This window comes from Lutjanus erythropterus, chromosome 14, assembly GCF_056507025.1.
Source record: "Lutjanus erythropterus isolate fLutEry1 chromosome 14, fLutEry1.hap2, whole genome shotgun sequence".
In the NCBI taxonomy this organism is placed as follows: domain Eukaryota; kingdom Metazoa; phylum Chordata; class Actinopteri; order Lutjaniformes; family Lutjanidae; genus Lutjanus; species Lutjanus erythropterus.
The window spans coordinates 21,647,501-21,675,489 of record NC_139330.1 but is presented as its reverse complement, the minus strand read 5'-3'; the positions used below and the strand labels follow the sequence as shown (position 1 = coordinate 21,675,489).

General features: G+C 40.6%; 1 protein-coding gene across 20 annotated transcripts in view; it reads right to left on the bottom strand.

The window, feature by feature from the left end:
- LOC146315546 (ankyrin-3-like) overlaps positions 1–27,989 on the bottom strand; it is a 162,487-nt gene that overhangs the window by 78,322 nt on the left and 56,176 nt on the right. For 18 of the 20 annotated variants that reach the window (XM_084735499.1, XM_084735520.1, XM_084735518.1 and 15 more), the window contains exon 2: positions 1–102. In XM_084735499.1, the coding sequence (XP_084591625.1) occupies positions 1–102 (102 nt within the window). Of the gene's footprint in view, positions 103–9,421; positions 9,741–10,012; positions 10,149–27,989 lie in introns of those variants that run through there. The other 2 variants (XM_084735503.1, XM_084735505.1) reach the window with 2 other exon arrangements.

Below are 27,989 nucleotides of genomic sequence, written 5' to 3'. Positions count from 1 at the left end.
CTGATTGCAAATGTTAATCTCAACCCCAGACTTGAGGTAGTCAAGGACTTTTTCAAGGTTCCCTGCCCGGGCTGCTCGCAGGTAACTGGCATTACTGTCAGACTGGAGAAAAGAAGAGAGAAAGAGAGAGGAGGTGAGCATGTCACGTCAGACTCTAAACACATGCTTACCTGCATTAAACTGGGAACACAGGAGAATAAAAGCACATACAAATGCCGAAATGTTACTTTACCAGGTAGAACTCTGTCATAGTTTCTCAGAAACCCAAAAAACATCTTAGAAGGGGAAAAAACAAAGCCAATATCCACAAATAGAGTAGATCCATTGTCCCAAATCGATGTCTGAAATCAAGACAATGCTGAAACGCAAACATCTCAAAAGGTAAATCCATCAGCAAGCCACCAGAGCCACAGCAAAACACCCCAACAACCATCGTCATCCTCCATCATCCACCAGATCCCGCCTAACTGTTATTCCAGCTTTTCTCAATCCAAATGTCTCTGATTCCCAAAGGTAGGAAGTTCAATGACCGGGTGGTCCTTCAGCTGCCATAGAGACCTCCTCCCGTCCACAGAGATCTCCTCTGAATCCACCAGTAACAGCACGTCGGAGTGTATACGTCGCTGTGCTACGGGGAGCAGAGCTTCTCTATTCTGCTTGGCTGTCCTTTATTTCACTACAGAAATAGGGCTTTGCACACCAAAATAAAATGATGAGGCAAGCATGTTTTTGCCCCTATAACAAATGTGATGTGCATGTGTGTGTGTGTGTGTGTGTGTGTGTGTGTGTGTATGTGTGTGCGTGTAGAGGAAGAGAAAGGGGAGGGGGAGAGATCGAAAGAAGGATGAGAGTAGACAAAGAAGAAGAAGAAGAGATGGAGACAGAAGAGAGGGAGGCTGTGTTTCTTTTCTGTGCTCATGTTAGCTCCCAGGACATTTAGTTTGACATAAAATGACACACAGCAAACTCTGCACATTTTGTTGTTGCTACTTCGGAGCAGCAGCAGCCTCGCAAAGAGCATTTTGTAAAACTCAGCAGTGGAGCTGCTGAGAGCAGGACCGAGAAGAGCTGTGATATGCTGCTTCATAATAGAGGCTCAAAAACCAAATTCCCCTGAATTATCAAAAGCCCAGACCTGCTAAATTTAGCCCTGCGTCCAGAGACACTTAGGATAAACTCAGCAGGGCCAAACGGTATGAGCGGTTATCCAACATTGTACTCTCCGCCTCCCCCCTCCGTCGTGCTCTTCCAGAAATAACTCTGACGAACATAGAGGGATCTGACCCAAAGCCAAAATGTGAACGAACAAGACATCCAGCATCAGATTGTTCCACTGATAGGCTTCAGTGTAAAAAACTGTGAGAGGAAAATATTTGTGTCTGTGTGTGCTCATGTGTACACAAACAAAATAATGGCAGATGAAGCGGCGCTAACTGGAAACCAAGTCATTTCCTGATTACAAGAGACCATTAAGCCAAAGCTCATAGTGTATCTCTGCAGCCAATCAGCCAACATCTAGAAATGTCTTCCTTTTTCCATTCCCCCAACCTCCCAGAGGACTCTTTGGTAGCACTGAACCACTAATGATATTTCTGTTCTCGTGGCCTTGAGAAAAGTCATGATACAAGAGACTGTGTCACTGGCACAGAGCCGGAACCAGCACAAGGGTCAAGAACAATTACAACAAAAATACAAGCACGACCATAAAGGGATGCACATGCACAAGTAACTTTATAAGATTGCCAAAAGTTTAAAGAGGCATCATAAAAGCTGAAGATTATTCATTAAAAGCAATCAAGTTAGAGCAGCAGCTGCAAAAGAATCATTAATATTTGGCACAGCTGCACTGTGCAGTGAAATAGGCCATTGACTGTGAAAACTCATAAACATCCAGTGCAGCGGCCTGAATCTCTTGCTGGCTGCTGCCTCACTACAAAACATGTTAGAAACAGTGGGGATACAGCATCAGAACTTCATCGCTTGTGCACTGGATTGTGTTGTGTTTCTGTCAGAGATGCATCGATGGAGAAATTCAATACCAATGTTTAAAATAACAATATGGCTGATACCATGAAACTGATACCATGATACCATGTGGCCTTAAAATTGACTTATTTATCTATTTTATCTTATTTTCCCTTTTGCTTAATGGGTAAAACTTAAAAATGTTATTTCCTTTGTACATATCTGTAGAAGTTACTTATCCAAAGACCAAGTCCATAAACATAATTAAATAAATAAATAAATAAATTATTGTAGCTATTGCCTTCAGATTTGTGTCCAGCCAGTGATTTTTTACTCTGAAACGGCAGCTGGGGATGCTAGCTACTGTTCCCAGCTGCAAATAACCAACACAACATTAGTTAGCGCAAAAATGATGCAACACAACAGATAAACACCACCACCACCATCTGTGAATGTCATCTTATTTACCACAATTTACAAGGTGAGTATCAGTCGATATAGATGCCAATAAAACGGTCTCTACTATTCTGGGAAGACAACCATCAGAAAAGACAAACAATTTTAATTTCCACTGTAAGAAAAAGCAAACTAACAACATTAATCAAAAGACGTTTGTTTATTCATGTGTTGTGATTTACCGGTTCAAAGACCATTCACTATGCTCTCAGACTGATGTCTTCTACTTGTTAGTCATGGACATGGACACCAAGACTCAGCGTCCTTCACGATGACCTGTTAGAAACACTTTGGCTCCCATCCAGTCTAAACCAGCCAGCAGGCACTCTCCACCAGCTCTCTGTCATCACAGAGTCACACCTCAACTGTGACACTGAAGTAAACTTCCTGCTCTTTTTCTGTGACACTTCTACGTTGTGACTACATATCCCATGATACCAGCATGATTCATAGTGACATTTGTTTACAAGTGGGATGAAAACAATGTCTTTGTGATAAGAAAACACGATAGCAAGAAGAACTATAAGCTGAACAGGGGGTCACTTCATACACTTACATTAAAGGTGCAGGACGTGATTCTAGAAAAAGATAGTTAATTGAGTCTCATTCCACATTGTTAAATACTCCCTGTCTTGACTATAAGTAAGTCAGATGCGTTATTTACTCACATGTCTCACACAACCACCAGCTCTGTGTGTCTTGTGTCCCAGCTGAAGCGTTTATTTAGGCTTCAAGTCTATTTTTTTGGACAATATGTCCACAAAAAACACACTGAAGACATATCTTTATCCATGTTTTGGAACCTAGAGAGAAGTGCATGAGCCAGAAAGAAGCTCACTCTGCTCCAGTTTAACCCATCAGATTCTCCCTTCACTTTACCCAGCAAAAGAGATTTAAGACGTGAACTTCCTGAACTTCTGTAGTGTTTATTTGTGGGCAAGTTGTTGCTCCCTATGCTCTGATCATCAAAACCCTTCTGTCTTAAGTGCAGCCACCAATACTCTTCTTTTTCCTTTCTCGTTTTGCTCAACCACACCACTAAACACAAATACACTACTGTGTTTATGCCACAGTCATATGCATCATGTTGACAGGAAATTTGATCAGGAATATTCACACATATATGGAAGGAAAACTGCACAGAAAGTTAGGCTGCTCAGTTGTTGTCACTGACCTGTGATTGGCCAAAGTCTCCTGACTTGATGACTTATCCTGATTGTCTAAATGTATTTATTTATCATATGTATTTATTTTCCTTCGTTTCTTTAGTATTATTTTCTTGTATTCATCTTATTGTATTTTCAACCTCTCTGGTAGAGCAATTGGTTTAAGTTTTGTTGTTTTTTTTAAAGTGTGCACTATGAATAAATTTAGTTTAATTTCTGAAATACTGCAAATGACTGAAAGCCAGTTTATTCCTAAAACATCAAGATAATCTCAGTTTTTTTTGCTCAGAAAATCACCGTCAGTCCCAGCTATCATCAATTATTCAAGTCAAAGTCTCTCCACATAATAAAATATCTGTGCAGCATGTGTGTGTGTGTTGGTACACATGCCAACAGTTACAGACGTATTTCTTACATAACTGACATGTGTCCTTAGTCTGTGCAACGCTGTGTGCAACAGGCCTGTGTGACTCACCACGACTCTCAGGCTTTGTTGAGTGTCACCAAATGTTTGACCGCTCTAAAACCTCTGACATGGAAATACGCGGGTCACGCTGCTGTGGACCACCAGTGCGCATGACAAGTACTCAATGATTTACACCATCAAATATTATGTAAGTCAAACATGACATGTAATACTGTGATCTTTTTCTTTTAAACATAAAATACAGATATTTAATAGAAAATCACTGGTTGGTTTGTACTATACTATGTATTAGTACATAAGACAACAATGAAATATTAACACACTCATACATGCTCTTACTGTTAAAACAGATACAGTGCATCTTTAAAAATATGGACGTCTAAGAGCATTTTTAAAGTTTGCATGTTTTTTCAATGGTTGCCATGTTGCAGTAACCTTTTAAATATCAGGCAGCACTCTCTGCTTCTTCCTCTGCATCTGCACAAGCTTAAGTGCCAACAGATTAAGTAGTCTTCATCCATAAGTCACTATTCACTGCTCTCGTCAGTTTATCCCTTAATGCCTGCAGTGAAAACCAGTGACCAACATGTTCCACCCTCCGTCCACATCCCATCTACGTCCAGCATGAGGGATCTTCAAGTCTTTGTGAATGAAGCATTACGCAGGATGGGGCAAGAGATTAGTAAGAGAAATATCATTAAGCCTCCGCAGATCAGAGGTTCAAAGAAAATGGGGCCATTAAAGACTAGGTTAAGCCTGAACGAAAGCATTAATCTAATGTTAGATTGAAGGGAGAGGATGAGAGAGAGACAGAGAGGGAGAGAAATCTGACACACGAGTGATAACCGGAAAAGCTGAAAATTATATCATTCCCAATTAAAGTCTTGTGAAGTCAAAAATGCAGCTAATTTCCGGGTAAGTCGCTGTAAAAATTACAATTAACCATCCTAGTTCTAATTAAAAATGCCCTCTGGTCACCGACTGGTGTCTGCAGATGCTCTTTAAAAAGGGAGAAAGAAAACTGAAATATTACTGCTACTGTGACTGCAACTCCATTTCTTATTGTTAAGAGTCAGATTTTCCTTGTCTTTTTTTTTTTTTTTTTTTTTTTTAGATTTTTCATGCATTTTTTGCCTTTATAAGACAACAAACAGGAAATGAGAAAAAGACAGGGGCGTGACAAGCAACTTGAATTGAACCAGGGATCTTCCGAAGGCCATGTGGTCACGCAACAATGTGGAATGCACAGTAGCCTCTTGGACTACTAAGGCACTCCCAGAGTCAGACTTTTCACACGTCAGCAACCTGCAAGTTCTTATGTCCCTCTCCAGTGGCCCTGTGGCTTTGACAAAAAATCATATGGAAATGAATAATTCTTTGATCACTTTTATAGGCCTAAAGTGATGGAAAATGGTGCCCTTTCCTCAAATTCCTGCTGGTGGCTAGTCTCGAGTCTCCCTCGGGTCGCTATAGTATAGATGCCAAATCCAAAACAAGTAAAGCCTCACAACCTCTGTATTTCAATATCTTGTTACTTGTGGGTCAGCATATATGCTGACACAGATGTATCTGTGATAAGTTAATATCAGTCTGGCTAATTTAGAAATGTAATAACTCAATAATATTAATGATCTGAGCACTGGAGACTATATTAAAGCATTAAGGTGCTACTTTTACCATATCAGTTGTGTCCAGTTAATGAAGAATGTCTTGTCTTTTTTATAGCTTGTGGGAATCTGTATCACAATTCCATATTAAATACTCATTTGAAACAGGTCTTGAGTATAAAGTTTGTTTACAATGGAAAAGAGACAAGATTAAGCGAAAGACAGTACTATATGTATACCTAAAAAAAAAAACCACACATACTTTTTCAGTGTGCTGTTGATGAATTATATTGGCCCACAATGACTGGCCCAAGAAGAAACAGAACAGCAACTCACAGCTGCAAAACATTAGAATAAACAAAACAAAATCATGTATTAATCAATTTGCTTTCTAATTGTGCTGTTTACCAAAGTTCCACAGTCACAGTTTAATGTCCAACGCGCACATAATTTATTAGTTTTTCTCGGGATAAATTAGTGAAGTATATTGATTTCATTTATATCAACTGCAAAATACAATATTATGCAGTGTATACAAGTGTTATGCAGTACAAAACTGGGACACAGTGTCTGTCATGATCTCAAATAGAAGCTGGGCAGTGTGGAGATTCATGAGGTTTTGGAGCGGCAGAGCATTTGTTTTCATTTCTGCTGAATCTGTACTTGGCACTTCTTCTCCTCATGACATCAACGCTGTGATAGTCTAGATGGATCGAGGATATTTAGATGTATAAAGACTGATATCCCCGGCAGCCAGACTGTGATGATGTCAGTTTGGCACTCTGCACCGAGTGTGTAACCAAACACAAACTTGTGCAGTATCTTGCACAGGATCCATGTATAAGAAGGAATATATCAACACATACATGTCTGCACACACTTCTGGACGGTGTTCCCTTAAAATACATGCAGGCAAAAATATGTACATACAAATGTAGACAGACATGGATGTCGCTGGGTGAACTGAGTGAGCTTAGAAGAGGAGAGCCAGACCAGCAGCAGCCGTATTGTTCCACTTTATCCCCTTCTCTCCTGACAGCACAAAACAGACAGAGCTCCACCAGCACAAAGCCAGGGGCATCCAGTGGTGGACTACAACACCCACCACTGCCAACGAACCTCACCCCACCAACCACCACATTCATTCCTCTCATCACTAAACTGTCAACCATCCCAAATCCCCCAATCCCGCTTTGTCCTATCATCCTGATTTCCCTAAAGGCTAAAAATAGCAAAGCTATTGATGAATTAATGCCCCAATTTCACTGTCAACGTGCTCATACCAGAAAATCATTATTAAGGCTTTAAGAGGTATGGATGAAAATCATGGTATTGGCAACACAATGAACAGCAATCTATAAGAGGAGTCTTCATATTTTAGAGTCTCCTCAGATTTCAAATGTGTAAAGATGTTCTATGAACAGTGCATCAACATCACACACTGTTGTCCTCAACATCACTCTAAAACATTCCTCTTTTGTAGCAGTGTTGCTGATGGAAAGCACCAAACATTTCAGGAGCTCTGCAAAGAGGAGACAAGTGGTTCAATGTATCATGCCTCCTAATGGGCACTTGGAGAAATGACTGTAAGAATGAGTCAGTAAATGAATGAAAGGATGATTGAGATGAGATGATTAAATCATTTCCTGGATCCAGGAAGTGTTTTACGGCTGAAAGAGTACAATAAATAAATGTTTCTCGCAGCAATTTCCATTGGGTGAATAGAAGAGGCAGGCCATGGAAAACAACAGAAAGAGTCCAAGGTTTGGGATTAAACCAAAACTGCTCTAACTTCTCTAAGTGTGTCCTTAATTTTTGCTCAAGAAAACAGCCACCAAGAATAAAAGTCTGTGACCAACTTTTTAAAAGCCTGAGCTTTATTCATGTTATTATTATGACACACACATGCACACCAATTCCCCTCACAATTATTCATAAAATACTCCAAAAAGCAAAATATCAGGTGTTGTAAACAGCAATTGCAGCCTAAAATGCACCAATAGAGCAGGTATATTCAGAGGGTTTGGTGTAGTTTTGAAAGATCATACTATTGTATTGCAATTTAATAAATAAAAATGTTGCTCTTTCTAAGGAAATAAATTATTTGTTCATTTTAAGACAACTGTCTTATTTTCTCATTTGTTTATTTACTGTTGTTCTTTAATTAGGAAAAAGTATTTCTAATCAATTATTCAATTAATCGATTAATCGATTAATCTGTAGGATACTTAGTTACTAAAATAATCCATAGCTGCAGCCTCACACTAAAGTACCTACAGTAATTATTTGTTTCAAATGTGCTTCTGTTGAACATTTTCTGTCCAATTTTCTTTTTATGGCCACTTGGGGACGGCTGAAATAAGCTGTAAACACAACATTAACAATATTATCAATTTTCAAGTCGATACGGACAGCCTGTTAGAGAATACTTGCGTATTTACACATCCAGAAGTAATGGAGCAACATCATCATTCATTTGATGTGTTTCTGTAAATCTGGTTAATCTAAGTCCAAAATTCACTCTCCTTCCAGCTCTGTTTCTTGTTTCAACCAGTTTAGGAAACATCTGACCCTTTACCTGCCAAATGCTTAATTTACCAACTGTGTACAGTCGGTTTTTAGAGCATTTTCATGGAAAAAAAAAAGCTGCCTGCAGCAGCCAAAATAGAACATCTGAGAGCAGTGAAAGTACTCACTGAGCAGAGAGAGAAAGAACAGTTGTGAGACAGAGATTAACACTGAGCTGAAACTTGCTATAAAGTTCTGGAAAGCTGAAGGGGCTGCAGATTCATGTGGAGCTGTAGGGAAATACCGTTTTCACATTTGATACTTGCTTACTTAATACTTATTTACTTGTTCACAAAAAGGTCTGGATTATTTTAAGTAACCAGGTCATGATTTCTAGAAAGAGACATTGCGGATGTTTTTTTTAAATGTTGTTGTTTTTTTACACTTTGAGCACCACACTGCTGAGTGCTATCTAGTCCCATTATATTTAAAGGAGAGGGCGGACATCTCTTCGGGTGATGACTCCAAAGCACTACAACTCACACCAAAACACTCCAGATGGGTAAGTGGCACTACAGGCCAGAGGAAAAAACATGCATTTTGGATTTTAGGGGGAACTGCCCTGTTAAGATACTGGTGAGTGAATTCCTTAAAGCACTAGAAAACAAGCCTTTCATACTACATGCTTTTCTTCCATCTTAAAGGACATTTCAGGACAGTTAAACATTTTGGGAGATACATTCATTTGTTATCCTGCTAACAAAGAGTTAATTGAATTGATTAATACTACTCTCATGCCTGTGTGCTAAATATGAAGCTGGATGAATGGAAAGAGGCTTAAACATCTAGCCTGGCTTTGTCCAAAACTAATTAACACAGAGTAAATCAGTATCTGAGAAAGCAATTCATTTAAAAGAAAAGGCGCCCAACTCACTCAATAATTTACACATATCTCTACTGTAGGCTATATAGACAACATGAATATGCAGGTGCAATTAGCTTTCTAGACACCAAACTCCCTGATGGGTGCTAAAAGACTCCTGCATGTTATTATTACCCTGAAGAAAACATGCACATTAATTCTGACTGCAGAAGACCAGCTTTCCATGTTCATACACATCCAAACACCCATGCATGCAGTCATAATGAGTGATACAGTGTAACACTGAATTTGCTTTAAGCTCTGAGACAGCCAACAACCTCTCTTTTCTAAATTATACCAAATCACAACAGCAGGCTAAGTTTTCAGAATTAAAATAACACAAATAAATGTCAGAATAAATCTAACTCACTTGTGTTAGGAAGACAGCACCCTCTTCCACAGCCATGTTCACTCACTTCCCCTCTTTCTTTCTCTCCTCTGAGTGAACAGGAGTGAAACCTGAGCTCGGAGTGGCCGACCAGCCAAGCAGCCAACCAGTCATCTACTAAGTCAGTCAGTCAGTTAGGTCTGTCCTTATCTTAACCTCGGGGGCTCCATCCCACTCAGAGGAAAGAGCAAGGCGCCATTGGCTCAGGTAACACAGTAAAAAAAACAAAAACCAAGATGTACTGGAGGAGGTAGCGGATACAAAAGTTCCTTCCGCTGTCTGGTCGATGCCCTGCTCATCAGACGGAGGAAAGAAGAGAGTAGGGGCGGGGGAGAAGAAGAGAGAGGGTCCAGTGGTGAGTAAACAAAGCGCTGAGCATCTCACAGTCTTTCACGCTGCAGGAAGGACACACGCCAAATCCCCTCTGCTGCCTCTCGCCCTCCCTGTCCTCCTCTTTATCTTTTTTTTTAAATGTGTCAACAAGGGTAAATCCCTGCCGCCTCACAGAAGCTGGCCCCTGCCCCAGAAAGCACCTTCGAACGGGGAGGGTGCAGGAAGAGCACCCTGACTTACCATAATAGCTGAGGCTTCTCCCTCCCTCTCTGCCTCCTTCTTCTTCTTCTTCACCTTCATTTACTCTAAGGGGGACGTGGCTGGGTGGGTGTGGAAGGGTGGGAGGGGTGTAGGTGTGATCTTGATATCCAAGGTTGGGGAGGCAAGCAGGGGAGAGGGGCCAGACTGAAAATAGCAGCTGAAACAAATACTTTAGCTAAAATGACTCGACTGGTATATGTCAACCCCCCTCCCTCCTCTTCTCTCTTGTTATCCCACCCACTCTCCCTCTTTCCCTCCCACTGTGGTTCACTCTCCCAGCCTCCCTCAGTCTCTGCCAGCACGCTGCTCTTTATTGTCATCCTGCTTATCAGCTTTTTTCCACTAACAAAGAGCAACGAGGGTGTATGTGTTCTGTGTGTCCAGGGTGGGTTTGCTCTACCTGGCTGCATGAAGTCAGTGTTGCAGCGAACAGTAGTGGATCTATGTGTGTCTACTACGGGAGGGGGGGGTTTACAAGTCCAACAACAGCAGAAGAAGAACAACAATAACACCAGACGCTATTTTGGGCCCCCACCCCAACCGTCAATGGGGACACTTTAACAGAGGATTAGGGGCTTTTCCATTGGTATTAGGGACACCCTCTGTCCTCCCACCTCTCACCCCTCAGCAGACACGCCCCCACTGCAGCCAGCTGAGCGGGAGCTGAGGATGACAAGCTCACCCCCGCTGATTTCTCCTCATAGCTGAGCTCCAGCACAGGAGGATGGCAGCCACTCACTGCTGTCCTGGAAAATGCCTCGATCTGATCACTATCTGTGCGAGCAGGAGGGAGAAGCCGAGAACCTTAACAGCCGTAACCATGTAATATGTTTGATGCTGGGTTATTACACCTGTGTGTGGTAAGTGATGTGATTATCTTATCTTGGAGAACCACCCACAACTGCATAGTGTTCTTAAACCTTTCTGCCTTTAAGGAAACAAAGAAATCGACCATTATCAGTAGATAGAGTGTTGATATTAGACCTGTGGTTCCCACCCTGGGGTCAGAATCCCCCAAAGGAGTCATTAGATAAAGCTGAGGATTCAAGATATGATTAATTAGGTAGCAAAAAATAAAAAATATATATTCTGTGACACAAAGCTCTGCTTTTTTTTCATAGTTTAGTCTTTCTTATCAAGACTTTGATGACTACAAAAATCAAACTGAAACTGAAACATCACCATGAGTTGCCAGGCAACCATTGCTAGCTCCACTAATAGCCCTGTGAAGACGGGTCTGGTTATGTGAGACTGAGTTCTGTAGAAAGGTCTGGCTCCACACATTATCATTCTGATATGCGGGAAAAACGCTCTTGCTTGTTTGTATTTCTCTAAACCAATTACAGTCTAGTTGGGCAGTGCTGAGTCCAGGATGCAGCAACAGTGCCCCTGCAAAACAATGTTGGTGGGGGACTTGTTTTGGTAGAATATTTGCACATCAGGAGATGAGCCTTGACATGACAATGGCCAAATCACTAGAAAAGAGAAGGTAACAGCTTCTATCCTACGTTCATATTGTTAGTGACTAAGTTGCTAATTTGCCATTTTCAGCGAGTAGGTTGCAGCTTGGAGGCTGGTTTCCTGGGGACTTCGAAAACACAGATAGAGGATGCTGCAATGCTGATGCAAGTGTCCAGTGGCAGCCTTATACTCACCAAACTCCCCGAAAAAAGGTGTTTTACACTTCAGTTTTTGTACAGATTAAAAAAACAAACCAAACCAAAACAGAAAAAAAAAGCTATAACATGTGAATTAGTGAGCTTTAGAGGTGCTGATAGGTGGATTTTATTATTGCTGGACAGAGCCAGGCAAGTTGTTTTCTCCTGTTTCCAATCTTTATGCTAGGCTAAGCTAACCAGCTGCTAGATGCAACTTGATATTTACCAGTCTGACTTTCTGCAAGAAAGCAAATAAACTTAGATATTTCCCTAAACATACTGTCCTAAGCATAGGTTGGGCAATAAACTGTGATACTCTCAAACTGGGGGATGGGCTCCCCTGGGTGGGGATAGAGCCACAGCAGGGGTGGGAGTGGATGGGGAAAAATACAGAGTGAAACAAACTGAATAAATATAATTTACGCAGGGGACATAAATAAGAGTTTGCTAATGCTTTCACGGTAACCTTTATTTCATCAAGATTCAACTTGGATCCTTTTTTATTTGTTGCTTCCCCAGTTATTGTTAATGACTGATACAAACTGTAGGGTGGGGGCATGAACTTGTTTTTAACTTATGAAGGGAGGCATGTCAGAAAAAGTTTGAGACCGAACAGGGTATAGATGGGTGGAACTAAATCTGCTCTACAAAACATTTAATAAAATAATAATTCCTGTGGATACTCTGCTAAATAGACACTTTTGTTGTCAGTGGAAAAACTGCTCCAAACAGATGTGTAAACACTGTGGTCATTCACCCCCCGGATATGGAAAATCCCTGGGACACACCACGCTGTGGTCACTCTTTCCTTCTGTCTGTGGTATTTTGATAATAAATGATAAACACAGTTAATCAGTATCACACCTATGAGTGTTATTTATAGCAGGGATGTTGCTGTCCTAGCAGCACTGCCTTTAAGTTCATACACACAGACGTACATGTTCACACAGACAGACCAGTCACATGCAGTCATCTATCCCTCAGCCACTGCCTCCACATTCTGTCACTACTCCAGAGGAATGGCACCGCAGCATTCTGGGTATTTTCCAGAGCTATCAACTTTCAGACGAGAGATAAAGACAGTCACAGAAACTGAAAAGGAGCGAGACAGAGAGTGGTGTACGTGAGCACTGACAGAGGGAGCGACAGATGCTCTGGACCAGAGGAGGCGAGTGGAACATGTGATTGGTGGATCACAGACCCTCCACGCTAACACTGCAGCGAACAGCCCTCCTTGGAAATGACATGGTTACCATGGCTACTGGGGGAGGTTACTACAGAAGAGGAAGGGAGTCAAGCCTACTTATGGAAAATTATCTCTTTTGACACAGTTGTGCTCACCCCCCTCCCCCCAAACACACACACACACACACACACACACACACACACACACACACACACACACACACACACACACACACACACACACACACAGCACCTCAGTCATTCTTATGTTAGCACCTGTCAACAATCACACACACAATACGACTCGATTTTTCTTGTTTATATTGTAGTATTGTTGTATTATTAGCAACAACAAAACATTCAAATTGGTGGTCAATATGGATAAAATTAGGGCTGGAACTAATGATTATTTCAACTGTCAATTAATCGATCAATTGTTTTCTCGATTAATCGATTAGTTGTTTGGTTGATAAAATGTCAGAAAATTGTGAAAAATGTTGATCAGCGTTTCCCAAAGCCCAGTGTGACATCGCCAAATGTCTTCTTTTGTCAACAACCCAAAATACTTTAATCAGAGAATCTTAACCTTTTTTTTTTTTAAGAAATGTCACATATTAGTATAAATGCATGTATATATTTTTATGTTTGTAATGTAAATATACACAAACTCTTCTTTATAGAGGGTCATCTGCATGAAATATGTTCTCTGTCAACATCAGACAGATCAAAAACAGATATTCTTTCAGAAAGTTATTTAAATGAAAAATGGTGTAATTGCTTTTTTTGGTGCTGTGTGTCTGACAAATTTGGTTTTTGTTTCTACTGTAGGTTACTGCTATGTATTGTTTCATGTGTAGAGTCATTTGACTTATTTTCTGATTAAAATTTTCACATTCCTTTTTATAGTTTTAATGAAACAGTGTTTTTTTTTAATTGTTGTCTTTTTGTTGTCGGTGACTAGCCCTCACTTTGTGGAAGCAAATGCGAATCCAAATAAAGAATAAAGAATTTACTGCTGATTTTATTGAACTAGCACACTCAAATTAGCTCAGAAAAGAATTTACCTGTAACATAGTCTTAAAGACTTGGACAAGACAACATTTAAGATATATTTTGACATTACAGTAATTAAATCCAAGACCATATTAGATCTGATATCACAATATATTGATTTATTGCCCACAAAGAGCTTCTCAGATAAATGGGCACAAATGATACCACAGAGCATAAATCATAGAGCTGTATTATGCTTATGACATCCTACCCTAACAAAACAGATGTGATTATCTATTCATAAGGAATAGAAATGTCTCTGGTCTAATCCAATTGTCTCCTTGCTGGCTTTCCTTTCTTGGTTTCACAAACACACCAGGCAAGCTCAAACATCTCGGAGGTGTTATAAAATATCACACGCGCCTCATTCTGGGGAGTCTCATCAAGACTTGTATCGGAAGACAGATATTTACTGCTCCTGCTGCATGGAGCTCGCTCAAGGGCACAGCTCCTCTCCGTCAGCTGGGACGTGGAGCCGCCAGGGAGGAGGGAGGAAGGGGAGAGGGAGAGGAAGTGAGGGAGGGAGGAAGCTGAGGGTAAGGGTAGAAAGGAGAGAAGGAGGAGGAGAGGAGGGAGGGGACTTGAAGAGGAAAATAGGTGAACCACTGAACTAGAGCAGCATGTGAATAAACAAACCTCATTATTACATTATCATGCACCACCACCAGTTTGAATAATGTATATATTCGTCAGATTCATTATCAAGTTATCACTTCATAAGAAAAGTAAAACTAAATACTAAATATTACCTGGCTTGGAGAGTAGCAGATATATGTTACAGGGTTACAGAATAAGGATACGAAAAGGAAACTGTATTCAATTATAGCCACAAAAAAAAAAAAAAGGACGCAGTCAGATTCCAGTTACATTTAGTAGAAATGGAGGTTATTAGTTACTTTGTGAGGCAGCTGGATTCATGAGATCACAAGATTGCGAGATCACGTAAGACTATGTCCTGCCAGGCTCCAAGCTATCTGTATGTGTCTGTACCAGAGGTGGTGCAAGCCAATCAGTGTCCTCAGAGGGACTACTGGAAGCTACAGGTGTGGTTTTAGGTGCACCGACAGCGGGAAGCATCCACGGAAGCAACTCGTCTTGAACAAACAACGGCGGCTCCCGAAGAGGTTAGCGTAGATACTGTGATAGCATCAATTACATCAGAGCTGGAGAGTATATCTACATTGAAAGAAGGGCAAAGAACAGCACCGAAGGCTTTTATCAATGGAAACTATGTTTTCGCTCTACTTCCAGCTTCGGGGTTCGGCTTCGGTCCAGTGAGTTGATGTGATTGGTTGAAGTTAGCCCGTATTAGGCATGACAGATGGTTCAACCACTCACCTTCCAGGGGTTTTCTTGATAGTGCCTGCCCTTTTCCAAACAATTTTAAAATACACTTTAAATAAAGAGTGATACACTATCATGTGCAGCGTGCACACATGCAACAGGTTATGAGTCACACAACGCCACTCTGGTCGCAGTGAAGCCAGCTAATCAGAAAGTTGCAATTATCTCTTTTAAAAAATGCTTTCAACAGGTCAAAATTTTGCCATAAACTTATTTCAACAATCAATTTAAAGAGATATTTACAGGTGATATCAACTGCTAATTCTAGTTACACAGACCAACCACTAACATGAGTTACACAAATGAACTGCACGCACTGCATAGACCAATTGCAAACGTTAGCTACACAGGCCAACCTACTACTACTACTACTACTGCTACTTAAACTACTTAAAAATATCTGGGGACTGTTGGTGGTGATGTTGGTGACTGGGCTAGGGTGTGTGAATAGACAGACATAAAACATTACAGACGTAAAACAATTTCACCTTATTTGGCGTTGAAGTAATCCAAAAGACGGAAAGAAACCAAGTTACATTAATTTAATATTGTGATACTTGGATTAGGTTAGTGACTACATTTTAATTAGTAATTGTACTGTAATACATTTTTAAAGTACGCCTCCTAACCCTGTGCACACATGAAGTCTCCCGTCTCTCTGTTGTTGAGGACCAGGGACAATAACGCTGACACTGATGTGAGGGGGAACTTGAATGTCGCATTGGATTTCATCCAACTGACTCGTCAGCTGTAAAGGTGAAATCTACACACTAGTGCACCGTTCTGGATCAATAGCTGTCCCGCCAAAAAGTCACCCTAAAACAGGCTCCAGAAGAGCAAAGGTGAGACGGTGAAAGAGGGGGAAAGGTGAAAGGAAAGTGGAGGGAGGGGTAGGGCAGAAAGTGAGGAGGCAGAAAAGAGTGAATACAGCAATGGGAAGGTTATACATACTGTATGAGAGACAAGAACAGAACAAAAGAGCAGGACATGAAGACGGATACAGAGGCAGAGGGACAGGGTGTTAATGGCCAAACAGTGACAAGAGACCAAAGAAAACTAAACAGCATACCAGAGTTTAGATAAATCTGGCACAAAGTCAGAGACATCAAACCCCCCCCCCCTCCTCCTCCTCCTCCTCCTCCTCCTCTTCTCCTCTCCGCTCTTCCTCCCCTAGCCTCAGTCTGACCTGCAGCTGACTCTGTTCAACAGTCAAACACTGGACTCTGGTGGACAGTTTCCTGCATGACAACTGCACTGGTCTCCGTGACATTTTTTAAGTGTCCACAACTGATTTTTTTTGTGCCATAATGCTTTGAGATTTCTATCACATTATGAATTTAGGACTCATCACTGTGGGAGGAGTGCTAAATGCTCAGTCAGTGGTTATAGATGGATGGAACTAACTTTATTCACATTTAATTATCCTTGTACATAAAGTCTTTAATCTAAGTGAGGCATAGATCTTTAAGCTTATCTTGTCTTTAAGGTGATGCCCTTCTCTTTATCCCTCTTTTATCTTTTTCTTTTAATTGCAGTTTTGTAACTTTGAATGTCTGACTGCTTTGACTTTGCTTTTATCACAGTGTATAAAAAAAGAGTAAACAGCTCTTATTATCAGTAAATACCTGTTGAATGAAAGAATGAAAAAGCTACATTATATTATATGAAATAGACATCTATACATAATGTGGTCATGATGCAAATAAATAAAGGAATAAACATGCATCTGATTTTATGTCCTCTTGAGGGCAGCAGAAACAAGCTGTGGACACAAAACCGACTACTGTCAATGGAAAATTTAAGTGAATGCGGTGATCTTTGCAATCAGTTGCTTGTCTACATGCAGTGTCCAGTGGAACACAAAAATAGAATCATATTTCTAGCCACATGTCACTTTACTTTTAGCTCTGCTTTGGTCTCCACCAGCTCCTGAGGGAAATATCTGTCTCTTTAGCTGCTAAATACTCCACTATTTTCACCAGCTAGTCACTAACTCTGCCAGTCTGCTGTTCGGAGTTGAGCACATAGTGCCCAGTGCGTTTTTAGAGGTTTTTTGATAGAAAACAATGCTATGAGAGTGGTGACAGGGCAAATAGCAAAAATGCTATCTAGAGCTGAGATGAACTGCAGGCGGGTGAACACTGTGGATTCATCACTGTATGTGTGTTTGTATTGTGTGTAGCTTTGTCTTGTGTGTTCTTATCCATATAACTTATGTTATGTTTTTGTGCTGCTTCTTTGTTTTGACCTACCAAGGGACTACAGATGTAAATTAGCATAAAGCTACAATCTGGTAAAGTGCATCAAATAGGGACATTTATGATTTATCCGTACATGGTCCCCTTTAAACAAAATAAAGACACACGGGTGTCACATGAGTTCCCAAGCACAAAGTCTAGGAGTTATTAACACATTCAATAGCCTGTCTTTTTAAACAGACCTCCAGGTTACAGCTTGTCTGTGTATCATTTCAATAATCCATAATAATCACACTGCTGAGAGATGAAGCCATCTCAAATGACTAAAGAGAAGTCCATAAACCATCCTAAAACACCTTTTGTGTCAAAAAGCCAGTTCTCTGCAGAGACATTTTCTCATGAGTGAGTTCCCACTCTTTGTGATACAGTAATGTGACATAAAAATGCAAATGACTAACCAGTAGATGGACAGAAATGACTATTCCCAATAATAAGAGTCAATCTTGTGTGAACAGCAGGTAGCATGCATGAGCTGTGGGAGTGGAAATTGAGATGCGTTGTACTGTGAGTGTGTATGTGGCTATATGGAAGAGGAAAAGAAGTACATGTGACACATATATTTATGAATTTCAATGAGTGTGTGGGAAAAATGTGATAGAGAAAGAGGTCAGTCCATTGAAAAGACATCAGAAAAAAGACTCACAGTGACAGAAGTAAAGGTCATATCACCAAACCTCTACTGTAGTTCCCCGACTGCCCTCGTTTTCACACTTTTTTGGAGCTAAAAACTCAAAATAGTCCACCAAAAAGGAAATAAATTGGATTTGATGTAGTGCAACATTACAAGCAACATTACAGTCACATGGTTTTCCGGTTGTACAGCATACATGGATTTATGCTGTAATGTAGGTGCAACGGGCAATGACGGTCACTTTACACACACAGATACATGCACAGACACACGGATAGGAACACGGATCGATTCTTTCCTGTTAATTTTATCTCTTCTGTTTCTCCGAGTGGCACATACAATTGAGTAGCCTGAACAGATGTGACATAATTCATCTGATCACAAGATTGACTTTTTCCTCTGTGCCAGTTTAAGCTGTAGGGTATCTGTTATCAGGACATCAGATCTGCCCCTGATCCAGGGAGGGAAGGAACAAGGAGCTCCGGCTCGCTCCGAGAAAGTAATCTATTTCTTCCACTACCTTCCTGTTCCTCTGTGCCGTTCGAGTAATGCAGGAGACAAATTGGATCTCTGAGTCTCTTTCACAACAGTATGCAAAGGTGCATGATTAAACCACTTCATCAACTGCAGACATCCATTACTGATGATCGTCACTCCATTTCTCCCCTCAACTCATGCAAATGAATTTCTGGTGGGAAAGAAGTGGTAGCAATGGAGGGACAGATGTGAAAAAGCTCTGATAATCCCCTTCTTTCTTCTCTTTCCTTACTCCTTTAGGTCCTCTTTTTCTCCTATCTCCCTCCACTTCTCTCTCTCTCCATCAAACATTTACCACTTTCCCTGTCTTTTCTCCCACCCATCCATCCCTCAACTGCTCCTATACATTTCTACTGTCTAGTTTCTTTACTTCCCTTTGTCTTTCCCATACAAAGCCATCACAATTCAGTATGTCTGTCCATATGTGGGTCTGCCTATGTGTTAAAGACAGGGAAGGACTGTGCTACGCCTCAGTAACCATGAACGCAGCAGAAACCAACAAGTTATCTAGCTTATTTTAGACTTTCTACAGGTCCTATCTGTTCGACTGGTTTAGCACCACAGCTGGGCTACAGTGAGAGAAAGTACTTTGGAAAAGAGGGAGAGACTGAATGTCCATCTGTCTCCTAAATTCAGCAGGGCATGGCTAAATCGAAGACAAGATGACTTTGAGAGTTGTATAATGAGGCTTGAAAGGTGTCTCTCTCTTCTGGTATTTTGCCAGTCTGTCTGCCCAATTCCCTTTCTAGTGTCCTTTTTGTTGGCAACTTCTGCCGGTGACATTTTTGAGTACACTACAGGCTTACCTCAATGTCTCCTTCTCTTTGTCTTCACCAGACATAAAGTTTGAGTATTCTCCAAGAACGAGTGGGACAACCAACACACCTAGATCGTTTAAGTGTGTAAATTTAAGTGGGTAGTTTACACTTTGGTACGTATGGATGCTCCACAGATACTCAGTACTACAGTATAGTACACATCTAGATACAGTAGATGTGTGTGCACAGTCTGTGTGTGTGTGTGTATGTGTGTGTGTGCGGTGAGAATTATCTCTCTGCTGAGACCCCTACAGCAGACAGAGAGGCTCTTCTCCAGACTTTTATGGAGAGGAAAAAGCCAAGTCTAAAAGCTTCTTGTCCACATTATCACTTCTCTCAAAACCACTCAACACGGCAGACAAATACATTTATCCCAGAGCTCTCACATCCAGCAAAACACCTGCCGTATCTGAGGGGTGTGACCATGTATTTCTTGGTATAGAATAAAACTTTGACCATCTCAGTGACAAGGAGAAAAAAATAAACTTTAATTTCTTTAGTTTTCAACAGTTTTAAAGGGGCAGTCTGCCCAAAAATCAAAAGCACATACTTTTTTATCTGGCACATAGCACTATTTATCAATCCAGATTGTTTTTGGCGTGAGTTGCAGAGTTTTGGAGATGTAGAGATTTCTGTCTTCTGTTGAATATAATGAAATTAGATGGCTGCTTGTGATGCACAAGGCGAAAAAAAAAAAAAATACATTTGAAAAACTCAACAGCAATGTCTCTTTCCAGAAATCATAACCCAGTTATTCAAGATAATCCAGTCCTTGTTTTGAGCAGTTTTATGCAGGAGCTACTTTCTTTCTGCCAAACCATATCATTGTGCAGAAGGACGCATCCATCTATTCATGAACCGTCCCTTTAAAATGTAAAGGAGGGAAAATATAATATACAGTTAAACAGATTATTAATCAAATCAATATGCAAAATGGGTAGTGATTGATACAGGGCACTGCAGGGTTGCAAATTTTGTGCATTTTCTGCTACCGATAGTTGAAAATGTTGAACAATGAATAATTGCTTAATCATTACTAATTAATTACAGTTTAATTATCTAAGTTTAATTAAGAAGTTTTATTTAAACAGTTCTAGCAGCACATTAGTTATGTGAAACATTAAATCGCGAAGCACAATTTAAAGGAACAGAATAACAAAACAATAAATATCTTGCTCACAACTCCTCCTGTCCTTATTAAACAAATGCAACTGCCAAACAAAAAATAACAACTGGTTCATAAAACATTCATTACTGGTTAATACATTTCACTTAAATTCTTAATGGCAATTAATCGATTAATGATTAATCAGTACACACGCTCATGATGTCTTTGACCTGAGAGAAGTGGACAACGCAGTTGCAGAAATCCCCCCAATAAATTATTAAAGCACATAAACACAAGTCTCGTTACCAGTCAAACACCATACTGTCATCTTCCAACTAAAGATTCCCCACAGCAAGGAGCCAGAGAACAAAACCAGGCATTCATTGTCAAATATATTCTGTCAGCGAAACAAAACAAAACCTGCCGTAAATGTCATTTCTGTGGCTCCCACCATAACATTTTGATAGCTCATAAAACTATCTATAAAACAGAAAGAGGCCTGTTATTTTGGTCTGGTGAGCGGTGCCGAATGAAGTGCAGAGTGCTGTAACTGTTTTTGCCTGATCTTTGGCAGCCAGAGAGCACCAGACGAGAGCAGACCACGAGCCATCTGTCCCTCCTGAACCCCCCTCAGTCTCCACACATGCAGCACGCACACACACATACAGGCACACAAGGACCTAAACTAAACACACACACATACACACACACGGATGGCTCAGTAAACATGTTAAAATTAGGGGACAATACTCTAATCCTCCATGATCACCCTCTGACACCGGGCCAAGCGGACCAAATGCTCCATCCAGACACGGAGAATGTCTGAGAGGAAGACGAAGGAGGAGAAAGAAGTGAAGTATTGTGAGGAAGAGTGAAAGGGGATTTACATTTATCCGATGTCCAACATGCTCAGCAATACAGCTGCTGATCTTTCATTTGTGCTTCTTAAATCGGTGTACCCTCCTCCACAAATACAGAGGTTATTACACATCACAGCCTCCTGTACTGGGGTAATAGTCCTTCAGATCCTGGCGTTTCTGCTTGGCAAACAGAAGGCTATTAGGTGCTGAAACAGCCAGCTGCCCCCCAGGCAACACAAAGTAATAGGCTGTTGAATGGGGAGGCCCAAATCCATAATAGCAGCACTCCCCAAACGTGGCAACAAGACAGGCAATGTGGGTGTGGGAAGTGAAGAAATTCACCTGCATTTTGTTGCTCGGAAATGGTCAACATCCCAAAAGACAAACCACTAGAACTTCAGGTTTTCTTCAATAGCAAAACTGCATTTTGAAATATATTTCAGATTTTTTTTTATTGGAAATATGCAAAATATTCAAATGCACCAGAAGTATCAGCACATTCTCCTTTTTCATCATTACAGTGTCAGCAACAAAAGATATTTTAGTCACTTTCAAAAGGTCTGACAGCAAAGTGGTAAAAATAATTCTAATATAGTGTACACATAAAATTCTATTTATTTTTTTAGGTGGACCTTTTTAAAGTGGCTGAAATATATTTTGCTGCTGATCTTGTCAACAGCATCATTCATCATTGCTTAGCTTCTGTGCTGGTACTCATCTCTGCATCTGGGGCCACGCCAAAACCAGCATCTATTATAGCTAATAAACTGACTATAAACAAATGCCTCAAACAACTCTATATCAAATAATCCAAACTATCCCTTTAATTGTTAGGATGTAGCCCCCGTATGGTACATTTGTGACATCATTCAAGATCATTAAAATAATAATAAAGTCCATAAACAATAAAACTAAAGATGTAAATAAGGCAATCACTAAGGTCTAAGTATGTAAAAAAAAAAAAAAAAAAAAAAGGGCCCTGAAAGATTGTGTGTTTTTTTTTTCCTGCCAGGATACAGCAATTTTATAAGAGTACTACAGGATGCAAGTAACAAGTTTATTGATCCAGTGTTTTAACTCTGGGGATTTTTAGATTTCTAGTTTAATTGTTTCTGATTCTGTGCTAAATGTTTCTGTCTCTTTCTCATAATGAGTCATGTGAAGTGAGCTGACATTGTCCAGTATCCAAAATAGACTTTGATTCTAACAAAGTCAATATAAGATTTTGAGACTGAGAAACAGCAGTAATTAAATTTAAGTTTGACCAAAGAAAATGTAATTTTGTTTAATTAGCCGCTGGAAGGCAACAGAAGCTCATCCATATCAGGCCCCTTATTACAATAATGATTTCATGACAAAACCACAACATAAATCCCTGAGGTCATGAGAGTTTAAGGGGTCGACCGGGTCAAGCATGGCCTGAAGAAGAGCTTCAATATATTTAAGGGGACAGAGCAGAGGAATGGCAATTCAGTCTGTCTGCTTGGAGCAACTCATTTAGGTTAATAACACCAGCAGATGTCAGTGCAACAATCCTCGTCCCTACTACACATGAGGTGGAATGGCCCTGAGAGTCATGTGACTTTCAGGAAAATAAAAAAGCTTTCTATGTTGCTGTCTTTCTAACACAGGCTATGCTTATGAGCAGTGACTCTCTACCAATTGTGCTGCGTTTAGCACAGGACATGGGACACGGAAATCAATAGAGGGAGGGGTACACGGTGATCCAGAATGTCTGTCTCCCTCTTCTCCTCTCTGGGTTAATTCTGATCGGCTGCTTTCTTTCTGCAGGCGTCCTGCAACGTGAATCTGCCCCGTTGGTACACAGTAATACAGTAACCTAGATGTCTCTTTACACTGCTGGCCTCAGGATGCACGCCAGCTCACACAGATCACACAGCACAAGGATGGCTGTTTTGCAAAACAGCTTGAGCATCATGTAAGTCAACATTTGCTGGTTCCAGGACCTTACACTGCACAGATACGTAGGCGTAAATACAGCTGTCACACTGGCTAAAGGTGCAGCTGATGGTTAGTGGGACTGTTCCAAAGTGTAAGCATTTCATCATTTATTACCAGTCTGTGCTGCACAGTTCACAAAGCCCAGTGCAAGAGTTACAACTAAAGGTATGCAGTATTTACTTCATATTATGATACACAATTTGGTGAAACTGGCATCAGAAAGAACAGTGAATACATGTTCACAGACAGATCAAGTGTTAGGTTAAGAGCTTTCACACTGTTATTCATGAATTTTATCAAACTAAAAAATCACATCAAGCAGCACAATAACCATCAAAAAACAGCTTTATTCCAGAATAATGAAAAACTACTGCACTGGTATAACCTTGATCTCTCAGTGCACTATAAATTGTGATTCAGCCCTGGAACTTGATGTGGTTTACAGGGGCTGTAAACGGTTAGACACACAAACTGTTTTTTAAAGGTATTGTGCAACTTTGTTTGAAATATACTTATTTGTTTTCTTGCTAAGAGATTAATAAGGACATCGACACTACTCTCATATCTGTATCTGAATGTAAATATAAAGTATACCAGTGGTAGCAGGTTAGTTCAGCTTTGCTGGAAGCAGGGGAAAACAGGAGACAGACTCAAGCTGTAGCAAATTAGGTAGCTGCCTCATCCTATAGTTTGTGGGCGAGAATTGATTACAAAATGTGCACCTCCTCTGTGGCTAATGTTAATTACATAATGATCCTGACTCCCCGAATTCACAGAACAGCAGAAGTTAAGTGAAAATGTGCAAACACTACTGGCCTATTTTTGGGTGAACTAAATATGCAAGAGTACATGTCACTGTTTATAACAGAGCAGAGAAGTTCATCCTTTGCTGGCCACTTTAAAAAAAGAAAATGAGGAGTATAAATTTAGACTATAACCACTCCAGACACCACTACACCACTGGCTGGAAAACTTAGTGTCAAACTCTTCCTTTAATGCATCACATTCACAGTGAGTCCAACATCTGGGTGAGAACCTAATGATATACTGCGGTTTGCACATCGCTGTGTAACTGTCAGAGTAGCTTAAAGGCAACAACCAGTAAATGACTGCTGGCGGTGAGGACTATTGTCCTGCACGGCAGACAGTTTTTTATCGTGGGTGGCAGCACTTTTACTTCAGACCAGCATTGGTCCTGTAGCACTAAAATCTGTGACTGACATGCTTGTGAGCTGTCCCTGCCACACCTCTGTATGAGGGTGTGTTGGCTGACCCCCTCTGACCCCCCTTGTCCATCCATCCATCACACACACAGTTGGAGCTGACTGCTCATCAAGGCTGCAGCCACGTGTGCTCACACACCCCGCCACACACACTCACACTTAAAACAACACACGGTAAGCTGTCTGTAACACATTTTGTGCAGTGCCATACATTTAATGTACAAAGCAGCTTGGGTACACACACACACACACACACACACACACACACACACACACACACACACACACACACAGGAACACACACTCATTTTGCCTACTGTGGTACATATACATGCTCCAGCAGGTAGCGTCAAGGTCGCAACTGAGCAGAGAGACTAATGACCTATAATAAGACACAACCTTGACTGATGGGTACAGTCAGTTAGCTTGGCTATAGCAGCCAACAGAGCACACACACAGACACACAAACAGACACACACAGAGGGCTGCGCTCTCTGCAGCTCAGCATCATTGTTCTGTATCTGCTCTCTGCACTGAGGTGGACTCTGATCTGCTTTACTTAATTTCACCTCCTCTTTTCAGCAGTCTCGTCTTATCTCTCCTCTTCGTACTGACTGTTTCTGTTTTGTTGTGTTTTGCTCTGAACTCAGGCCAGCAGAGACAGAGAGATTCTCCTGAGAAAAAACTTTTATCAACAAAATGTAAATGTTCAATACTGTTCATACTGTATATTAACACACAACATATACGCATATTTATAGAAACAAACAGAGCTCTACTCCCACCCATTCAGTCAATTCATCCATTTGCACCACAGAGCCTCACTACACAATTGCTGGTCAACACATCACAATATGATATGGGGAATCAATCCTAAACTAATCAAGTTAATCATCAGAATCAATAAGTTCTAAAGGTGTAGACTTAAATGGTACAAAAGTCATGATGACCCTGAGGGAGGAAGAACAAGCACAGCTTTTTCTGTTGTTGTCTACTCTGTGTCATTTCTGCTTAGTTTCAACACTTCTTCTAATTGGTCACTTCAGCAACTTGTGTGTGTGTGTGTGTGTGTGTGTGTGTGTGTGTGTGTGTGTGTGTGTGTGTGTGTGTGTGTGTGTGTGTGTCCATGGTGTTTCCTAACTGGAGCGGCCATTTGGCTGTCAGGAATGAAGGTCCCAGAAAAGTTAAAAGTGTACTGCGGGTGTCAAGATGGCTGACACACAGCTGACAGTAAACCAGTCAGCAACACTCTCATAAAACACACACATACACGTGCGCACACACACGCGGTGACAGCAACCTAGTCAGCAGCAACACTAACAACAACCTGACTCATATTGCTGCGTCTCGGTGCATCAGATCAAGGCTCCATGCTGACAGATAGCAAAGTGTGCGATTAGACAGAACTTCATACAGACAGAGAGGACGGTGAAATGTTCGCTTTAAATAACAAGCATCATTTTATAAATTAGCCTGTGGGACTCCACTAAACAACTAAAACAGATGAAGGCCTCATGGCTTTTTGTATTTGAGAACTTGATAGTCTAACAATGGCATAGCTGTCAATGCTGAAAACAAATCTTAAAATCTAAAGTCAAATCATGACACCTCTAATGACAACTTTCATTATCGATTATTGTGTGAAAACAAAGTGAAAATGCTCATCACTATTTCCCAGTCAACAAAGTGATGTCTTCTCAAGATGCAGTGCTCTGATTTTTCTCTCCAAGTTCTGATCTAAAGTTACAGTCCCCCAAATTGGAACAAGTCCTTGCTGTACAGAACTCAACAAACAAAACACAATAATATTATTCACCAGGGATAAATTGATGCAACTTATTGCAAAGAGTGAATTTTGTATGGGTGAGTCAGTGATGGGTGATGAGTTCCAGTGATATCTGATCTGTGTAATTACATCACTGATTGGGATGCATCAATACAACCACATTTTCAAAATCCAAATACCTGCAGTTTTCAAAGAAAAGCAGTAAATCCTCACATTTGAGGGGCTGGGACCAGCAAATGTTTGGCATTTCTGCTTAATAAATGAAATCAACAATTTTCACAACATCAATTAATCATTAATCAATTGAGTACAATACCAGCAAGATGATAAAGATTTTAAACTATACAGTACTATACAGGCGCCAATGAAGTCTAACCATAAAGTAATTCAAGTGATGTGAGTAAAAACCAGTCTTCTGCTTCTCCTCTTGCCTGTGAAACTTTGACCAATAATAGACTGTCAAGATAGTATTATCTTAATATTTGTTGATCTGAAAATGAGACTCAACAATCACCTATATTTCTAGGAATTGCTTCCTTTAACTTAAAATAACTAAACAGTCAAAGGATTTTACATCTGCTATAGGAGACCAATCTGTTTTTGTTCTAAAATATTGACAAAGTGACAACAAACAGACAAACTCTTGGTGTTCTTACTCACTTCCCTGCAGGTAGGACACGACTGGATGGGATCATAGTACTACTATAGATTTATGGAGACACAAAGAAGAGACAGATCACAGATAGGAGGTGTGGTGTGTCTGAGCTGAGGTGTTCTCAAAACAACAAGGAGAAAGGAAACCCAAAAATACCCAGTGTGATTTTGTCAACATGGCGATACACATCATCAAGGGAGCTGGATAGAAGTTGCTGTAGGGCTGTTCTATTTTCAACATGACGGCTGAACAAACAGAGGGGGAAGAACCACCAGACGAGGAAGAAAGAGGAGGGACGATACTGAAGATGAAGAGCTAGCTATCTGTTCAGAGAGTACGTAGAAAAATGATTAATCACGTAGGGAATGAGAGAAATTGTCATGACTCAGTTGTATCTGGAAGGAGCGGACTCATGTGTTGGTGGTGAAACGACTGTGTGAGGTGAAAGCTGATACAGCAAAGATTAAGTTTCACCGTCATCATCATCATCATCATCAGTGCGATAACCACCATCATCCCTGCTTTGTGTTAACATTCGCAGTGGTGACACATCCTCCTTTATTCCAGTAACAGGAAATGACAGAAACAGGACAAATTTCTAAACAATTATTTTCATTATTGACTGGTCCCAACGCCCAAGATAACTTATTTAGATAGATTTTTTTTTGTCTGACCAACAGTGTTGGGGCAATGCTCAACAAAGTAATGTGTTACAGTGCGGTGTAATATTCCTCTGTTCACTCGCTGAACAAAGCTCCTCATGTGACACATGTCAGACACTCGCAATTTCTATTTACTTTAATGTACTTCAAATAATTCAGCGAAAACATGTTGTATAAACTTTCTAAGCTCGTTCCCCTGTCGATATTTACTTGCAA